General features: G+C 35.6%; 4 protein-coding genes and 1 non-coding gene across 5 annotated transcripts; 1 reads left to right on the plus strand and 4 right to left on the minus strand.

The window, feature by feature from the left end:
* Positions 1 to 1,183: 1,183 nt before the first annotated feature.
* Positions 1,184 to 5,639, minus strand: LOC145592609 (small ribosomal subunit protein bS6c alpha-like). Its single transcript, XM_081649117.1, has 2 exons — positions 5,193 to 5,639; positions 1,184 to 1,673 (listed from the first exon to the last, which is right to left on the minus strand). Exons 1-2 carry the CDS (start codon positions 5,577 to 5,579, stop codon positions 1,434 to 1,436), a joined length of 627 nt encoding a protein of 208 aa, XP_081505243.1. The 5' UTR covers positions 5,580 to 5,639; the 3' UTR covers positions 1,184 to 1,433.
* On the minus strand, positions 4,976 to 5,047 carry TRNAT-UGU (transfer RNA threonine (anticodon UGU)). Its single transcript has one exon. It is a non-coding gene; the product is annotated as a tRNA-Thr (tRNA).
* Positions 5,640 to 6,636: 997 nt separating the features above from the next.
* Positions 6,637 to 12,495, plus strand: LOC145592620 (26S proteasome non-ATPase regulatory subunit 8 homolog A-like). The gene is made up of 6 exons (XM_081649127.1): positions 6,637 to 6,857; positions 9,279 to 9,357; positions 9,455 to 9,557; positions 11,124 to 11,387; positions 11,516 to 11,627; positions 12,046 to 12,495. Exons 1-6 carry the CDS (start codon positions 6,753 to 6,755, stop codon positions 12,184 to 12,186), a joined length of 804 nt encoding a protein of 267 aa, XP_081505253.1. The 5' UTR covers positions 6,637 to 6,752; the 3' UTR covers positions 12,187 to 12,495.
* A 290-nt stretch (positions 12,496 to 12,785) lies between these two features.
* On the minus strand, positions 12,786 to 15,993 carry LOC145579201 (uncharacterized). Its single transcript, XM_081636452.1, has 7 exons — positions 15,830 to 15,993; positions 14,832 to 15,060; positions 14,578 to 14,661; positions 14,215 to 14,313; positions 13,334 to 13,732; positions 13,181 to 13,236; positions 12,786 to 13,074 (listed from the first exon to the last, which is right to left on the minus strand). The coding sequence occupies exons 1-7, from the start codon at positions 15,974 to 15,976 to the stop codon at positions 12,904 to 12,906; spliced, it is 1,185 nt and encodes a 394-aa protein (XP_081492578.1). The 5' UTR covers positions 15,977 to 15,993; the 3' UTR covers positions 12,786 to 12,903.
* Positions 15,994 to 16,247: 254 nt separating this feature from the next.
* Positions 16,248 to 17,971, minus strand: LOC145606005 (uncharacterized). Its single transcript, XM_081662071.1, has 4 exons — positions 17,847 to 17,971; positions 16,726 to 16,957; positions 16,554 to 16,625; positions 16,248 to 16,339 (listed from the first exon to the last, which is right to left on the minus strand). The coding sequence occupies exons 1-4, from the start codon at positions 17,946 to 17,948 to the stop codon at positions 16,248 to 16,250; spliced, it is 498 nt and encodes a 165-aa protein (XP_081518197.1). The 5' UTR covers positions 17,949 to 17,971.
* Positions 17,972 to 18,215: the final 244 nt, after the last annotated feature.

Below are 18,215 nucleotides of genomic sequence, written 5' to 3' on the forward strand. Positions count from 1 at the left end.
AAGATTATGGAACTACATCATCAAATCTGATTCTCTAATATGCCCAAAAATTGTATGAATCTTACACGTACAACTTTTATTCATTAAAATTGGGGATAAAGTGGAGGGTTAGCTTGTTCCTATTAGCAACCAAAGAGACTATGATTGAGCTGCGGAAAAACGTACATAAATTAATAGAATCGCTTGTTTCCAATCAAATATGTTTAGTACTACTTGTTAATAATTGTTATGGCTTTAATGCTTTTATGCGGCTCTTTGAAGTGTCAAGTGAACAAAATATCTTGCACCTCACTTAACAGCATTAATATACATGATTAGTGCTGTCTGATACAGATTAAGGAATACCTTTTCTTAATATAATACATGATCTTTTCTATATTATATTGTATGGCTTGAAATTTTTGAATATTTCATTAGCATCATCATACACCATACACCATGAATATATTGTGTTTTCAAACTCGGAGTATTGGTAAGAGACTCGTACATGAATGTAATTATAAGAAGAAAATCTCGAGTGAGCTTTACAAGATCGAATTGAAAATTATAACGGGGAATGAAGGCCTCCTCTAGACTTTTTTTATTAGACGCGAGGTTCCAACAGTTTATACTTAATTGATCTGGGAGTTCTTCTCGGGCATTTTGAAAGAAAAAAAATACGAAGCACTTCCTATAATCTTTAACTTCATCCCTTTGAAAAAAAGAGATAGCACCGGGAAAGTTGGAAATACGGCCATAGTGGATCTATTCTATGTCGAATGAGCAAGACAGCAAGCAAATTAATTCCACGTTGGCAAGCCAACAGCGGTACAACTGTCCGCTTTTCGACCGGGAAGGTCAGTTCATCATCAAGAATAACTTTCCCACCGGGACTAGCTCTAGTGGATATTGACAAGATTGGTTGGTTCAAGTCTGCTAATTAGCCAAATCTGACATTAATCACCTATCTGAAGAACTTTCAATCCCGAATCAGAGAAATCTTCATTATAAGTAATCATAACTTGTGCTATTCAACCTCAGTCTAATCGAGGTAACACAGCTAAAGCCATAATAAGATAATGGCTGTCATATTCAGCATGAGTACCTTACACTAAAGTTATTGCTGCACATGGAACATACCAACAGGAAAAAGAAATTTCGATCCAAGGCGAAGTTGTGTCATTTCAAGGGAATATCAGTAATGGGAAAGAGAAACACTGTAGTTCAAACATGACTTACAAATTGGTTCAAATTGAACTTACATGCCTTAAAATTTCCAAAAAATGATATGCTACAAATTAAAGTAATGACCAACTAAGGCAAGTAGGCAACAGTGTAAAAATGAGGGAATTAGGCCAGTAGGGTACACAACATCCAGATGAAATCTAAAAATTCTCCTCATTCACATTCGATAAGAACCTAGAGAGTAGAGACTACTGTTCGAAATAGAGTTGTCAGTATTTTCTCTTACGGATCTTGAAGCTTGTTGACCTGATGACATCGTCGTCAGTTTGGAGTGTTGCCTCGAGAGCAGAAATGGATTCAGGCTTAGTGAAATACGTGAAGAGGAGGTAGATGCCATCCAAGTAAGTGTTGGTTTCTCCTGCTTTGTTCTTCTTTTTGATGCTGTAGGCTAGTGGTATCACCCCTCTGTTGAAGACTTCTACATACATGGCTCCCCCAGCAACAAGCAACTGCAAAAATTAAACAGGCGACCATGGTCACTAACACAGCATGTTGATACTCCTTTAAGGCTTTAAGTTTAATGTGAGAGTGATCTAAGAGCTGAATAACAACTACTCTCACCCTTCAAACCTACATAATACTCGCTTGTTCTCACATTGAAGACCACATATCTATTTATCATTGTCACATTTCATAATAATGGTCTGTAATTAGGTTCCCCAACTAAGCAGTGGCTGAGAGAATACAAAAGGCAGCTCTAGCAAAAGGCTTTTTGTAAAATCATGTAATCCATGTCACATCCTTAACCATGAGGAGTTGATCTGAATGGAGCAGGATTGTGATTCGTGAACATGTTGGTGAAGGCTTGATGATAATCTTTAAATCAAGTAGGACTAGATGTGAAACATCAGCAACAAAGAGATACAGCTTCGTTTATAAATCAAACCTTTTGAGTAATTAATGCGAAGGAAAATGGATTAGGAACACAAAGCCATTGTAAGAAGAATTAAAACTATATGCAAATAGACCATGTCCAACATATAATAAAACTAAAATTAGTTGATCTACAATGAAATTCCACCAGAAAGTCATTTCACATTATCTCTACATTCCTAATTCAATGTTTTGATCAGATTTAAGTCCTTCCGGGAAATAAATATAGCATCAACAGGAGAACTCACATCAACAGTGAGGTGCTACAAGATTCATTCTTAGGCTTTCCATTTAAGTAATGTGGTTCAGTGGTTCTCCCACTCAATATTTAACAGTTGCTTTTTTCTTCTTTTTGACAAGAAATATATAAACTATTCTTATGTTCTCATTACAGCGTATATTTTAAGGTGAGGTTCCAATTTTAGATGGCATAGCCAGTGTTTCCCACCACAGCAGCAACAGTGCAATTCCAAGCTTTAAAAATATCTAGTACTTCAGAGGATATTACATACAGCATAAGATATTTTCCTACATCTAATATACCTTAATATCTCTACTACAATAAAGTACTCCGTATCTAATTTACTCAAATATCTAGCTTTCCATGAAATCCAACTAGCCTAACTTAAAGTACATCCAAGAAGCTTCAAATGCCCACACAACGACGAAGTCAGTACTTCAACATTACTCCCTCCCCTTCTCGAGTACCTCAAAAGGCATGTTGGCCAAGATATAGAAAAGCCTAAATGCGCTACGCCTTTCCTCCGCTACAAATCCCAAGAAGAAAGCCACATTGACATGTCAATACAGTTAACTAGCGGCAAAGTTGGACAGCATAGATACATTCCCAAAGAAAAGAATTGGAGCATTAGCATACTGCCTTGCAGTAAATACATACACATCTTGACAATGTGTACCATAAAAAGTCTTCAGAGGGTGAATTTAGAGTAGTACACAAATGAACAGTGCTCTCTTAGCTCTCCTCCAGTAAAATTTATAGGGAAAAGGAAGACGCATTCAAAACCCTCCTCCTTCCTACCCCACCTCCTCCCAAGTCCCAATCAGTGGATGAATTTATTGGACCAAGGGAAACCAAAGTCCCCTTTAAGCTTCCTAATGTACCAGTAAAAAAACATAGGTATGCTAATCTTTGTACTTATTAGTTATTATGCATACCCATCCCAGTCAGTGGATATGGTTATGAGGAAACCATAGTCTCCTTTGAGCTCCCTGTTGTACCTGTTAAAAATCATAGGTCTTCCAATGTCTTTCCTTACGCAAATGTGGACTCTGTGTGACTGGACCAATCAAGTCTATGCAATATATTTATGTAGCAGCAATCAACTCAAAACAAAAGGGTAACACAAGCATTGAATTGGAAAAGCTAATATGAGAAGGCAAACAAATATGCCAAAATCAGCCTTGATTAATCAGAGTTTATCCATTGATCATAACTTTATCCCAACGAATCTTACAAAAGGTATAGGCGGAGGCGGTTGGAAAGAATGAGATCAAGTTTTGAAAAATATCTTACAAAAGAGAGTGAGATTTGTGTGCAAGTTAACAGCATAAACTGACAAATTAATCTTAGTCAATTCTCGGAAAATTGGCTTTATAATAGGAAAATGCATTTAGGAGTCATTTTTGTTACTTTTCGGGTAGTCAATGACAAAAAGATCTAAAAAGGTACAAGCTCACAAATTCAACCCAACATACACTTTATGAGTTTCTGACAATTTTGCCATTAAAATCTTTGATCTGACTCTAATTCTTTTAAGTAGTTTGCTAAATTTGATCTTTTGTTTTCATTTAGCCAGATTTGTGTCTGAATCTCTGGATGGTTCAATCCGCTTATAGAAGACAGGGGAGGGAGGTGCGGATGGTGGTGTGTGCCCTTTGCTACACTTCTGGTGACACAAATACAATGCAAGGGAAGCCTAGATATCAAGCGGAGGCAAGGACAAGCCTCTAATCTATGTGACTATGTCCAATGTATCCGTAATTTCATACCATATAAACAATATCAAAAGTTACTTTTGGAAACCTTTCACTAAGGCCCCGTTTGGTATAATGTACAACATTTTTGATGAAAAATCAATTTTCATGTAAAACATATTTTAGAGAGATTAGGTATAAGTTTTCCTTTGTTTGGTTCCATACAAGAAAAATTATAGAGAACTAATAATAAGAATGAAAATATGAGGATGGATGAGACGAAAGTAAAAAGAACGTTAGGAGGAGGGAGGAAAATGTGGCTTCCCTTATCTTGTAAGGGAAAATGTTTTCCACCATAAGGATGCCTTTTTTCACCATTGAGAAAATTGTTTTTCACCGCTTTACAAATCAAACAAAGACAAAATGGGAAAATCGTTTACCATAAAAACATTTTACATCAAACCAAACGGAGCTTTAGGCTTCACCACTTTTCCAAATTACCCACTTCCTCTTCATAGCTTCATTCCCTCCACCCCAAACATATCTCATCCCAATAGTTGCCGTAATGGGAATGGATTTAGTGAAAGTTGTCATTATGGCCGAAATCTATTTATGAAGTATTAAACTTAGAGTTTTTTTTTTTTTTCAATTTTCATTCAAAGCCCCTTGCAATTCTGAGGCCAACTATTTTTCATTTTTTTGCATTTTTTAAAAGTTTAATTAATACTCCCATTTTACTTAATACTCCGTAATATTAAAACAAATAAATAAAACTACCTATTTTATCACATTATCCAACAATCAAATCCAATTGTCATTGTGTATATTCTTTACAACATACAAGACATAAAATGAAGCAAAGGCAAGCAAATAAATTAGTACTACATAAATTCAATGCATTCACCAATCACCATTATCACCAATAATGCCTAAAAATAAAAATTGCCCCCATGCAGGATCGAACTACAGACCTTCAGTTTACAAGACTGACGCTCTACCACTGAGCTATAGGGGCAATGTTAATCCCCACTTTCATCATCAACTATTTCTACTAATCAACAATTAACCACACTAAACTCTACCCTAAAAACAATCCACAAAACTTCACCAAATTATCTATCCCCAAAATGCTCAAAACAAAATTCAAATAAAATTTGTACCTCTTCATATTTCTGGGTAAGTGTAAGACGCTCATCTTCAGTCATATCAGGTCTAAGAACTGCCATGGTTTCATACTGTCGGAGCCCCGGTGGGCATTGGGGCTCCGGCTTATCTTCCACCGCTAACCCAGATGGCGGCGTTGACGGCGGGTCTTCGTCCAAACCACTGAACCCACCCTCGAAGAATGAGCCGGAGAAGTCCAAAGATAGGGCCTTAATACATGGGCCGTAATTGGGCTGGCGACCGGGTTTCGGGTTCGGGTTGAAAGTGTGGGTGAAATTGATGTTAGTGGATAAGAATTGGGTAGAGGGTTTGAGTTTGGAGATGGAGTGAAGGGAAGTAGGTGAAGAAGAAGGGAGAGTTGAGGTGAGAGAAAATGTCGCCATTGTTTTTGGGCTCTGGTTTTTTTTGCTCTCTTTGCGATGGTCTGATTCTGATAATAGATGTAGATAAGGAACATATAATTTATTTACTTTTTTTTTTTTTTTTTAATGAACTACTTTGCCTCTTTGAGTAGGCTTGGGCGCTTGGCTAGAGCCTAGAAGTGTTAATTTGAGTGACAAGGTCGGATTTGGTAGTTTGGTACTAAATTATGTGTCCATATATGATTCTAAATTAAATTTTATTTACGTCGGTTTTAAGTCAGGTTAATTTTTGTTGCTTCTAGACTGAACACATAACTTATGATTTTTTTCGACGTAGTGTTCAATATAGTGGTTAGCATTTGAGAGACTATGAGGAATAGAAGTGTCGTTTAGGTATCTTATTTTTAACTATTTAGCTTTTAAGGCAGTGACTGTTTATTAAGTTTTTGTTACTTTTTTTTAAAAAAAACAATACATGTATGATGTTAGTATTTCAACTTGTAATTTGTCAAACACTTATACTTCATATTAAGAATCATTACTTTATTGCTAACCTCTATCCACTACTCCTTCCATTTTTTTTTTTTTTGCTACGTATTTTGTAATCGACATTATATTTTATTGCAATACTCTTTAAACAAAAATACTCCACTAACATATTCTAGAGAAAATCACTAAATATTTCCTAATAAGTACTTAAGAAGTAGCTAAGTAACCTAAGTTATATCAATTTTGTGCATTATTACATGTAGAATTTTCCATTATTACTATGGTTTGGTAGTTAATTCATTTCAAAAATAATTGACATACTACCTCCATTAACTATTATTTACAATAAAGAAATATTTTATATCTCACAAATAATACCCCTTCGCTGCAAATAATAGGTAACGGAGGTAGTAATTAACTTACGCACATGTCAATGCATAGGTTTAATCTGTAATATATTATGTATGCATTTTTATACTATATGATAAATATATCCTCAAAGTTAATAGTAGTAGATGAATAGTGTAAATAGTCAAACCGTTTTAATTATAGTGAGGGAGGGAGCAGTTTTGGTATAAATAACCCAAAGAGCTAAAGTAGAGCAAAATAACTGGCTTGTTGGTAAAGAAAGGAAGAACTGAGTTAGAACTTGAAGAAAGAGCGAAACTCAGAAAAGAGGAGAGAGAAATTTGCAAATTCGTAACAATGGATCCCAAACTCACTGAGATTGCCCAGACCTTCGAACGATTCAAAGCTGCTTCCGTGCGCAACGATTTCGACACCTCTATTCGTCTCCTTTCTCAGCTTAAGGTTTTTTTCCTTTCCAATTTAAACCCTAGATCCTTCATTTTCTTCAATGTTTTGTGATTTCATACAATTACTATGTTTTTTTTATCAATTGACGAGATTTTGTGGAATTTTTGTTCAATTTGCTACTTGTTTGCTCCATTTTATCGTTTTTTAGGGTTTTATTATGTTTCATACGCTATTAATGGTAGATTTCGTGTTGCTTTTGCTGTAATTGATGGTTTATTGATTGTAATTAGTTTCGATGTTGAATTCGAGCACGATTATCTCGATTTGTGATTATAGGAAGCTTTCATTTTGTAGTTAGGATCGAAGTATGGGTTTGAATTTTCGGTGTTTGTTGAAATAATTGATGTTGAATATTGATTACAGATGAAGGAATTGTAGGTTGATGTAGATTGAAGCGAAGTGTATTTAATTGATTGGCTTATTTTCATTTCATCTTTGCTAATCGGAGGCTCAATTATGTCATGCAAATTAAGAAAAAGAAAATGGACATTGCATTTTATTCATTCGATTATGGATGAGATGAACAGTATATTATGTAATTTTATGAACCCTAATTCTTAGGATAGATTAAGTCTTTCTTTTCTGTGAGGTGCTCTTTCCTAGAATGTTGAAGTTATTCCTCCACTATTATGTCATGCTGTTTAATGCGAATGAAAAAAGAGGATTTCTATGAGTAGTTAAAAATATTGTTAAGGTTGATGATAATATTCATGAATTATGAATTGCTTAACTTGATCAATTGTGGCAGTCCTTTCTACTGAATATAATTATTTACTTGATTGACACGTTAATTATCATTTTGGTTGGATAGCAAATCAGAAGAGATAGGAAGGGAAGGGGGAAGATGGATCTCCATTTTTTCTCCTAATCCTCCAATTGGAGGGATGGTTTTTATCAAAGGAGAGAAAATATATTCCTCCCTCTCCCTCCCTATCTTCCTTTTACGCCTTTTTGTCCCTCTCCCTCCCTATCTTCCACCAACGCCTTATCCAAACAAGGGAGCTTGTTCCCTTCAATCCCTTTCTCTCAATTCCTTCTCGTCCTAACAAAGTGTAAGTGTATGTATTTGTGTTGTAGTTAGGATCGAAGTATGGGGATTGAATTTTTGGTGTTTGTTGAAATTATTGATGTCGAATATTGATTACAGATGAAGGAATTGTAGGTTGATGTAGATTGAAGCGAAGTGTATTTAATTGATTGGCTTCTTTTCACTTCATCTTTGCCAATCGGAAGCTCAATTATGTCATGCAAATTAAGGAAAAGAAAATGGACATTGCATTTTATTCATTCGATTATGGATGAGATGAACAATACATTGTGTAATTTTATGAACCCTAATTCTTAAGGTAGACTAAGTCTTTCTTTTTTTTGTGAGGTGCTGTTTCCTAGAATGTTGAAGTTATTCCTCCACTATTATGTCATGCTGTTTAATGAGAACAAAAAAAGAGGATTTCTATGAGTAGTTAAAAATATTGTTAAGGTTGATGATAATATTCCTGAATTATGGATTGCTTAACTTGATGATCAATTGTGGAAGTCCTTTCTACTAAATATAATTATTTACTTGATTGACACGTTTATTATCATTTTGGTTGGATAGCAAATCAGAAGAGAAAGGAAAGGAAGGGAAAAGGTGGATCTCCATTTTTTCTCCAAATCCTCCAATTGGAGGGATGGTGTTTATTAAAGGAGAGAAAATATATTTCTCCCTCTCCCTCCATATCTTTCTTTAACGCCTATTCGTCCCTCTCCCTCCCTTTCTTCCACCAACGCCTTATCCAAACAAGGGAGCTTGTTCCCTTCAATCCCTTTCTCTCAATTCCTTCTCGTCCTAACAAAGTGTAAGTGTATGTATTTGTGTTGTGTCAATTTTGCATATATTGTGTGGTACATTAGAGATTTTTATCTTTAGTGTAAGCTGAATGCTCAAGGATATCATTCACAGCTTGATAAAGAAAGTGAGTATTTTTACACTTTATTTTTCATGTACAAAAGAAGGCAGCACTGAAATTTATGAGAATCTTAGTTTTTAGTCTAGTTTTCTTATTTTCTATAACGCAAGTACCTACATCACTGCATGGTATATGTTAAGGAAGGAAAAGCACAAGAGATCTTTAAATCAAGTTATGGGAGGAAATCTGAAGATTCCATATACCATTAGAAAACAATTTTAAAGCATATTTTTGCTACATAGATTTTTCATTATCCGTGAATGTTGACTTTGTTCCTTAACCATTGTGGCATGCTCTTTTACGGCTGATTAGAGAGGAACGTGTGAGTTTTTAGATGAGCATATGTTTGATAGTGCTCTTGAAGTATGATTGCTGATCATGTAGATCAATTGTAGTAGTCCCTTCATCAAATAAGATTAGTTGCATGGTTGGCATGCTTGACCAATTTACTTGTGCTTTGCAGGTATCACTTACAGAATTCCGAAGCCTTCCTCCATTGTTTGAAGCAACACCAAATGCTGTTCATGAATTGAGCTTAGCAAGTAACTCTATTGACCTTATTGTGTCCATCTTTCTCCTTCAATATTTGATAGTTTATCACTTATGGTCATTTACAATCTTTTCCTGATTTATCTTTAGGGGATATCTATGAGCATGCTGTTGTTCTAAGTGTCAAGATGGAGGATCAGGAAGCATTTGAGAGGGATTTCTGCCAACTGAAACCTTATTACACTGATGCCAGGTAAATTCTCATCTAACTCAAGGCAAGGTTACTTCAAGTGGTAGTGTTAGGTATACCCTAGATATGCAACTAACTATGCAAGTGATGAAAACCCCTACTTTTTGAATTGGGTTACCGGGGAACTCCCCTTATGCTTTGACATGTAGGATTAATCCTCCTATTTGGTCTTCCAATTCTTTGATTGTCACCGAGTATAGAAATCCTTTTAACATGGTTGTGAGTAATCTATACTTGGGAATGTTGTTTCAAATTCTGAATTTTGCCAAATTATTGAAGCTCCGAAGAAATCCTAAATAGGTAAATCTGAAATGACAATTCAGATAATGTTTCTTTTAATTCCTTTGTAGCTCTCTCTCAAATTGTACAAAAGGTTCTTAAGCAATAGATGTTCAGTAGAAATTTGAGTTAATGACATATGCAAACTATCTCTGTGGATCTGAATATACCTTAATTGTACTCTGAAAACTGAAAATGAAGTAAATGGTGTTCAATTTTGTACTTTTTTCTGCTCAGTTACTAAGGAATACTATTGTGTTCATTAAGCTTTTGGAACAAACATAGTGTTCTTAATCTTCCCTATCCAATCCCTTTCTCTTCCAACTCCTCAGGTAAACTGCTGATTTTTCTCAAAAAAAAAAAAAAAGAAAAAAGAAAAAAAAAAAGAAAAAAAAAAGGTAAACCGGTGATAAATTGTGTTCTTCGTTGTCATGCTGTCTTACCTGATAAAAAGTAAAGTTATGGGAAGTGGAAGAGGTAGCAATTCATATTCAGTAGCATAATAGAAATATTTGAGGCCTTTGTATTGAGAAGTTGGTAGTTGTTGAAACTTGAGAGAGTTTACAATATTTCTCTGATGTACAGAGAAAAAGTGCAACTCCACCCCTTAGGTTGAGGTGTAATAAGGGCATAACTACTTTTTCCATTAACATGTTTTGTTGGCTTGTCACTTTTGATACAGTTTGAGTCAAACCCATCTGGTTCTTTTTGGCCTACAACTTTGCACTATCTGAGTGTCTGGTCACACTTGATTTGTGTTTTGTCCAGAAGGCTAAGAAAATATTGTAGGCTAGGAAATTCAGGCTGCATTGATTCAATTTGCTTGGCATATTTTGAGAAATTTGTGACTGCTTATCTTAACAAGTCTGCAATGGAGTTCGTCACCCTACTTAGTGGTATTGCAACAGTCCCACAAACACAGGAGAATGTTTCTCCTTGAATAATTTTCATTGCTCCTGAAGTCTTATTCAAATGGTTTATCGCCCTGTCCAAGGAGAATAACTCATTGAATGAATCGACAAGGGAATCTACCCACCTTCAAAAGCAAACCTGAACAGTAGTTATGCAGAAATTAAACTACCTGGTAAATCTTGTGTGGGGAACACCAAGTCATTGTATGCAGCTGGGTTCTGATATAGTGGGTTAAGTTAGTAGGTCCCAAAATAGAACCTGAAGGTCATGTCTTTTGTTACACAAACTTTGTACCAATATAATAATTTTTTCTTTAACTTTTACAGATAAGGGCTGACTTTTTTTTTTTTTTTTTTTTTTTTTTTTTTTGTGGGGCAGGGGTCGTATACCGCAATCTCCACAGGAATATCCAATCTTGGGTCTGAACCTTTTGAGGCTGCTTGTCCAAAACAGAATAGCAGAGTTTCACACTGAATTGGAGTTGCTTTCATCTACTGCCTTGGATAATCCCTGCATTAAACATGCTGTAGAGCTGGAGCAGTCCTTCATGGAAGGAGCATACAACCGTGTTTTAAGTGCTAGACAGTCTGTACCTCATGAAACTTACGTGCACTTCATGGATTTGTTGGCGAAAACTGTGAGGTATTTCCTCTTGTATGACTCTGTGTGATTGTATATTTGTAACTTTGCCTCTATTTTATTCTTGTATGGGGTGGCATTCTATGTCCGTGTTATGCTTCTTGGTTTTAATGCATTCTCTATGAATGCAGAGATGAAATTGCTGGATGCAGTGAAAAGGCATATGATTCTCTTTCACTGAATGATGCTAAACAACTGTTGCTATTTTCATCTGACAAGGATTTGCTCGAGTATATCAATGAGGTAAGCATAACAGACTTGTGGTTGAGGGGTTTTCCATTTACTAGTTCAATAGATTGAGAAAGATCAGAGCTGATGCGTGATTTCTGCCACAATTACACAAACTAAATGTTTAAAGAATTTGAATAAGCAACTTTTGTTAAGGGAAACTATTGTATGTAAGCTGTGTTCCATGAAAAGATTGGCTGTGATATTGTCTACTGCTAAAATAGGTTGAAACTTTAGCCACTTGAATGGCAGAAATTCTAATTTGCTTTAGATGATTCTCCTGTTTGCTGAATGTTATTAAGTTGTTAGTCTGAATTTTATCCACTTGCATGCTCTTCCTAATTTTGCGCTGTCTTTTTTCGCACTTCCATGGTTTATCTGTTTGATTAAATACAACTCATTCTAACCAAAAAAATCTACATGTCGCTTCCAGGAACATCCTGACTGGGAAATCAAAGGTGGGTGTGTTTATTTCCAGAAGGCAAAAGAATCTGCACCATGCAAGGAGATTCCATCTCTGCTACTTATCAACCAAACCCTCAGTTATGCTAGGGAACTCGAGAGGATCGTGTAGTGGATTAGCTTTAAACAGTTCTATATCCAGTGCAGCAATTGATGCAAGGTGTTTTAATGCACAGCCTACTACTTCCTGTAGACAGGATTAGTTGAGCCTGAGAAGGTGCATATGCACACATGCTTGCCGAAGTGATTTGTATTTTGATTTTAGCATTGCATTGAAAGGTCTCATGCAGTAACAATTAAAATTGGCATTTAACCTTTTTGTTGTCTGCTTTCTTAAGATCTCTTTTCTCTTTCAAATGTTCTGTGATTTATCTCTTTTCTATTGTGTTGCCAATATTTAATCTGAAGATATTTACCAGTATTTATGTCAACATTAGTTTTCGTTTAACCATCCATGCCTATCATCGAGTTTTAAATTGCCCAAACTTGCTTGCTGGACCAAGGAATAATTGAAATTATACTACGTAAATGCTTTTTGAAAAACACAATGCCCTGTGTTTTTAGAGTTGAGGAATTTTCTAAAATAATGCATTGGTATATAATCTAAAGATGGGTTTGAAATCCAGGTTTTGTGTACTGCAATTCAGATACTTTTCCTTCACTGATTATATTCCCTCTTTCTTTTTTCAACAGCTACCTGTTCAATTATAAACATTAGTAAAGCGAATAGCTAATAAATGACCAGTTATGCAAGACCAACTATAACAACTTGTTGCAAAAAATGGCAAGTTATGCAAGATTAGCTATAATTGCACGTTGCAAACTCACATTAAATTCCCAAATCGAAACTTGGGCAGTCCATTGTAATATTTGACTTTTCAGTGTTCACAGATTTCGGTTTCTTCATGCCAACCAGATTACCAAACCATTTTGACATGTCTCTGGTGGAAGCTGTTTGCTCTTTACTTTTTGGGTCTGTCTTCGGCAACTTTGTAGATGGCTACATAAGAACATAAAATAGGTGAACTTTAGCAAATTATACTATAAATAACTAAATAAGACCTGAAATTTTAGAAAAGCTGAGGATTCCTGAGTAGTTTGCAGACCTGATAGGTTGTAGTTTCACTAACCACTGATAAATGACTGCCAATGAAGCTTGTTCCTGAAGAAGTTCTGTCAGATTTTGTTTAAAGTAAGGTGATATAGTGCTGATGATATCATAAACGCCGTAAATTGCATGCTAGTCAGGCTAAACTTGCCTTTAGAAGATTGTAGGACAGCTGGTATTTCATCAACACTTGATTCAGCAGCAGATTTGTGCTTGCAAGGAGATTCATATGCATTGGTTCTGATTATTTCGGTCCCTTCTGTGGAATCTGGCCTTTCAAGGTTATTACAATTGCCTTCAGAAAATGTGCTACTGCATCCGCCAGCTGCAGCCTTCTCATTGTTATGCTTCTCCACTGCCTGGTCTGCCTCTAGCACTTGACAGCGATCAACTGGAACTGAACTGTCAAATGTCTGACTTGGTTGAGTGTCATCATGTAACTGAACCAGCTCTGAAGCACTTGAAGGGCATTGTTGCACAGGAGCATCTTTGACAGTGGAAAGGGTTTCCCGAGTAATAGGTTTCCTCATAATTGATAAAATTTGATTGGCTGCAAAAGAAGAAACAAATCAGAAACTGGTGTAACTGCTAGTGCTAGAGAGCTATAATAATAAAGTAACTGCTCTTGAGATAGATCAGGACTCAGGTGATGTCTATAACAGGCTTAAAAAGCTGTTCAATCAGTTTCCAACTAGTCTACATGTATTGTTGAGTTGTTGACTGACACCCACAAGTTCATGCTCGGCAGCTCGGGCATGAGCGACCCAGACCAGATCCCAATGCTACGAAACCACAGGCACAAATATCAATAACTATCACCCTTTTCCATTAATCCGTGGACTATATAAAGAAGAAAATACAAGGCAAAGGCCAAAGCAGAGCACCTCTTTGCGGCATTCTACTTTAAAGAGGTTTAGAATCAAATACAGTAACAAAATTCCATTACTTAATTTCTCCCCTTTTTTTTCGTGCTATGAGGAGAAGGTTGAAGCCCGATTGCCTACAATGTGCAAAGAGGTAGAGCCTACATACCATCACGTATAGGCGAGTGAGAAGCAGTGTTCTCTTTAATCGTATCAAATCCAATTCGTCTTGCAATAGAGTTAACATGTTTGGTATTATGAGGTTTCCCTGCAAGTGGTGATTGAGTAAACAATATAAGCTTGGAAACAAGCATAGATGTCACATAACTTATTCATCAGCAAAAGAAGTTCACAACAAAGATATGCATACTGGAAGCTTGATGATCTCTTCTAATTTGGTTAGAAACCAATGAACATAAAGAAAATATACTAGCATTATATCTTAGCACATGCCAGAAAGAAAACAAGGCTGGAATATGGAAATAATTTCTACTACTAATGCATAATTTATAGAAAGTAACTGCCAACAGACCTATCCCAACGGAATTGCCAGAACCAAATTGATCCATCAGTGTAGATTCTTTGCTTTTTTTTGCTTTTGAAGCCGAAAAATCTGCTATCAGAGGAAATAACCAATTCAGCCAATTGCTCTGGTATGGTCAAATTGAATGCAACACCGTAGCAGCCTGAAAGCTTAGCTAAAAATGCTTTTATATCACATAAATTTGGGATTATATAAATCATTTGGCAGAAGGGTCCAACTGGGAATGCAGATAGGCCAGATACCACTAAACGGCTTTTGCCATTGGCGACCAGAAAGTATCTCTGATTTTTCAGTAGAAGTGCTGTGTCTTTCATTTATCTTCACATCTGCGTCATCTCCGCTGTTCCCCACATGATCTCCAATATCAACCAAATGAGCATCAAATGTCAATGATCCACCAGAATTGATAACTTCATCTTTCTTCAAAAATCTCTTATCTATTTGATTTTTGCTGGAGTCATACAGCATAATCTGAAAGGAGACGAGAAAGGGGTCTATGTAAACAGCAAAGAGACAAGGATTAACAAAGCAAAACAGAAAAATTGATTCAGTCTACCCTCTAAAAATCAATTAAGATAATGCAGGGGGGAAATATTTTTTCAGGATGGAAAGAAGGATCACTATCACCAGCAACAGGTTCATTCTCAATAGAAGGATCAGAGTCAAGACAGGTTGAAAAATGAATCAATCAATAACATAATACATCTTTTTTGATTGATTTTGAATTAATATTATAATTCATTGTAAAATTTTGTAAAAACTGTGCGTGGCACAGGGCTTGATCTAGTATCCATAAAACTGGAGTGACATAGATTGGAATCATTAAATTTGTTATGTTATGTAGCACATTGCTCTAAAAGCTCTTCTAAACTATTCCACTCAAAATCCACAGATCCGAAGGTTTATGTATAGGACTAGCAGCTTACTGATTAGCGGTAAGAATGCATACAAGTTGCTCTCCTCAACCAAGCCACACATTAGGTGGTGGTTGTGAGGTTGTAATGTCTACAACTTTATATCAGTGTACTACTCACATAACAATTAACATTTCACTGACCATAAGAGATATGGTTCACGGAGCGTGTGAAAGTGTACTTTTGCACTAGAACATATATTTGAACAATATTTGTACACATGCTTTCTTTATGTATTCAATTTCATCAAGCTTTACTCACTAGTGTTTTTGCAGCAATTCAAATTCATTGTCGTAAAATAATACAGAGATGGAATATAATAGAACCTGTCTCCCCTGTGAACCACAAAAGATCATGCGTATGAAGCCATCATGATACTTCTTGGCCTTTTGTGTAAGTTGTGTTGTATACAATGCTTCCCACTCTGCAATGCAAGACAAGGATTTTAGCTGGAGGAAAGAGGGGAAATGCATCAGCTTAAGAGAGACTAGAATGCATGAAGTCCCAGTTTGTGCCTCAGCAATTCAAAATTTTAACAGTATTGTGGAAGTCCAAGATTGCTGAGGGAAAAGGTGCACTAGTCTATCTGCTAGTGCTATGTTGTATCAGCAAAACTAGTGAACTGGTACTAAATATAGAACAATAGTTTCAGAAAAAAAACTTGAATATTTAGACTTTATACTTGACAAAACAGACAAAAATAAAGTAGCACATCCATGCCAAAATTTACAAATTATGAGGTGGCTACATATGTACATGCAAACCTTTAGCAGATGGAGTCACTGGACTTGTTGGGCTGTGTGCACCATACTTGAGAACTTCATTTTTCTTGAACACTGTAATGTGCTACCGTTAGTTAGCTATAAGTTGCTCTAAATATATGTTAAGGACATTAATGACAAATTGCAACAGAAGTTTAACATAACACTTCCTTGTCCCACACATCTCTAATGAAAGCATTCTCAAAATCATTCATTTTACATGACATATATATATAACAACTTAACAAAATATCAAGCTTAGGTAGACATGAAAAGCAACAGTAAAAACCTCTGATAATCTTCTGAGACGGACTTAAGCAGACTGTTGTGTTTTTTCTTCCTGCTGTATTAGGCTTCCTACCTTAGAAAATAGAAACAATAGCAAATGAGAATCATATAAGGTCTAGTAATTTAAAGCTGAAAATCCAAAGACAGGACAGGACTTCCTCCTTATTCCTAACCAGTAAAAGTATGTCTTAATTTCTCTCCTTGAGGCATTTGAGTTCTCTCGTGAGGCTTAACATCACGTTCGTACTTGGGCTTTGGATTGGATATTGGATTGCAGTTGTTTTCAGGATCACCAATATCAACAAGAAATGAAGCAAATGTTAATGAATCCCCTGATTTCACTGCTTCATCTTTCGTCAAGAATTTAGTGTCTAATAGCTGCTCACCCTCATCATACAGCACCACCTGTTAATTGATTATGCCAATAAATTTTTGTTCCACAGACATTCCACACTAAAAGTTAATGGCGGTATTACAGTAACCAGCTACTAAACTAACTAGTACTCGACTACTCGGTAGCTCACAATTGAAATTATTCCACAATCCAACAGACTACAATGCAACAGTTCAGAACCAAATCAATTCTGAAATACTCTCTAAACCAATTGGACATTTGATAGAATAACTAAATTATTAAGAAAATACAAACTATTATTATCTGGTAACTTCAAATTGAATAATTTCCAGTATATGTAAGAGAAGATTAGCCAAAAATAGTCGAAAACCTAGTGGATTACAGTTAGATCGAGTCAATTTGACGCCAATTTATCAAAATTTAGGGAAAATTAGCCAAATCAGCTAATTGAAATTTGCGCGCCAATGATTTAGGGTTCTGCGATTTCGCTAAACAATAAAAAATCGAAATCGATCATATATCTGACAATTTTTATGCGCATTTTTTGCTCCGAAATTAAATTAATTCTACTAAAAATTAAACAATTGTAGTGCATCAGTAACTTCAAATTACATGATTTTTAGTCCATATGACACAGAAGATTAAGCTAATCATGCTCGCGAAACTAGTTGATCAGCTAAATCAAGTCAATTTGAAAATGATTTGTCAAAAATTAGGGAAAAATAACCTAATTTCTTCAATTTTGGGCGGGAAACAATCTAGGTATTGCAATTTCACTACCAAAAAAAAACGAATAATCGTAATCATTCAAAATTTAGATATACGCGCACATATTTCTTCTCCGAAAATCAAATTAAATTATGGAAAAAAAAAAAAAAAAAAACAAATCATTTGAATCGGAAAATTAGAGATTGTAAAACAGAAAAAAGACGACGAAACCTTGTTGTTGGAAAGGAGATGAAGACTGCCATCTTGATAAACTTTTCTCTTTTGCTTCACATGCTTTGTGTACGTCACCGTCCATTTCTTCAAATCTCCCATTCTCTCTCCTCTCTCCTCTCTCCTCTCTCCTCTCTCCTCTCTCTTTCTCTCTCTAACTTGATAAAAAAACGTTAATGGCGGGAGCAGAGAAAATTTTGAAAAATCTCAGACAAATAAATACGTATCAGAATAATAAAGTATTTGGGCTTGGGCTGACTTTTTTTTCTTTCTTGATTGTATTGTATGGACTTTAAAACAAAATGCGGCCCAATTCTATTTAGGAGGTTAGGTAATCTGTTAGCCGTTAGGGGAGAGTGTTACTTAAAA

This window comes from Chenopodium album, chromosome 2 (genome assembly GCF_948465745.1).
Source record: "Chenopodium album chromosome 2, dcCheAlbu1.1, whole genome shotgun sequence".
NCBI lineage: Eukaryota > Viridiplantae > Streptophyta > Magnoliopsida > Caryophyllales > Amaranthaceae > Chenopodium > Chenopodium album.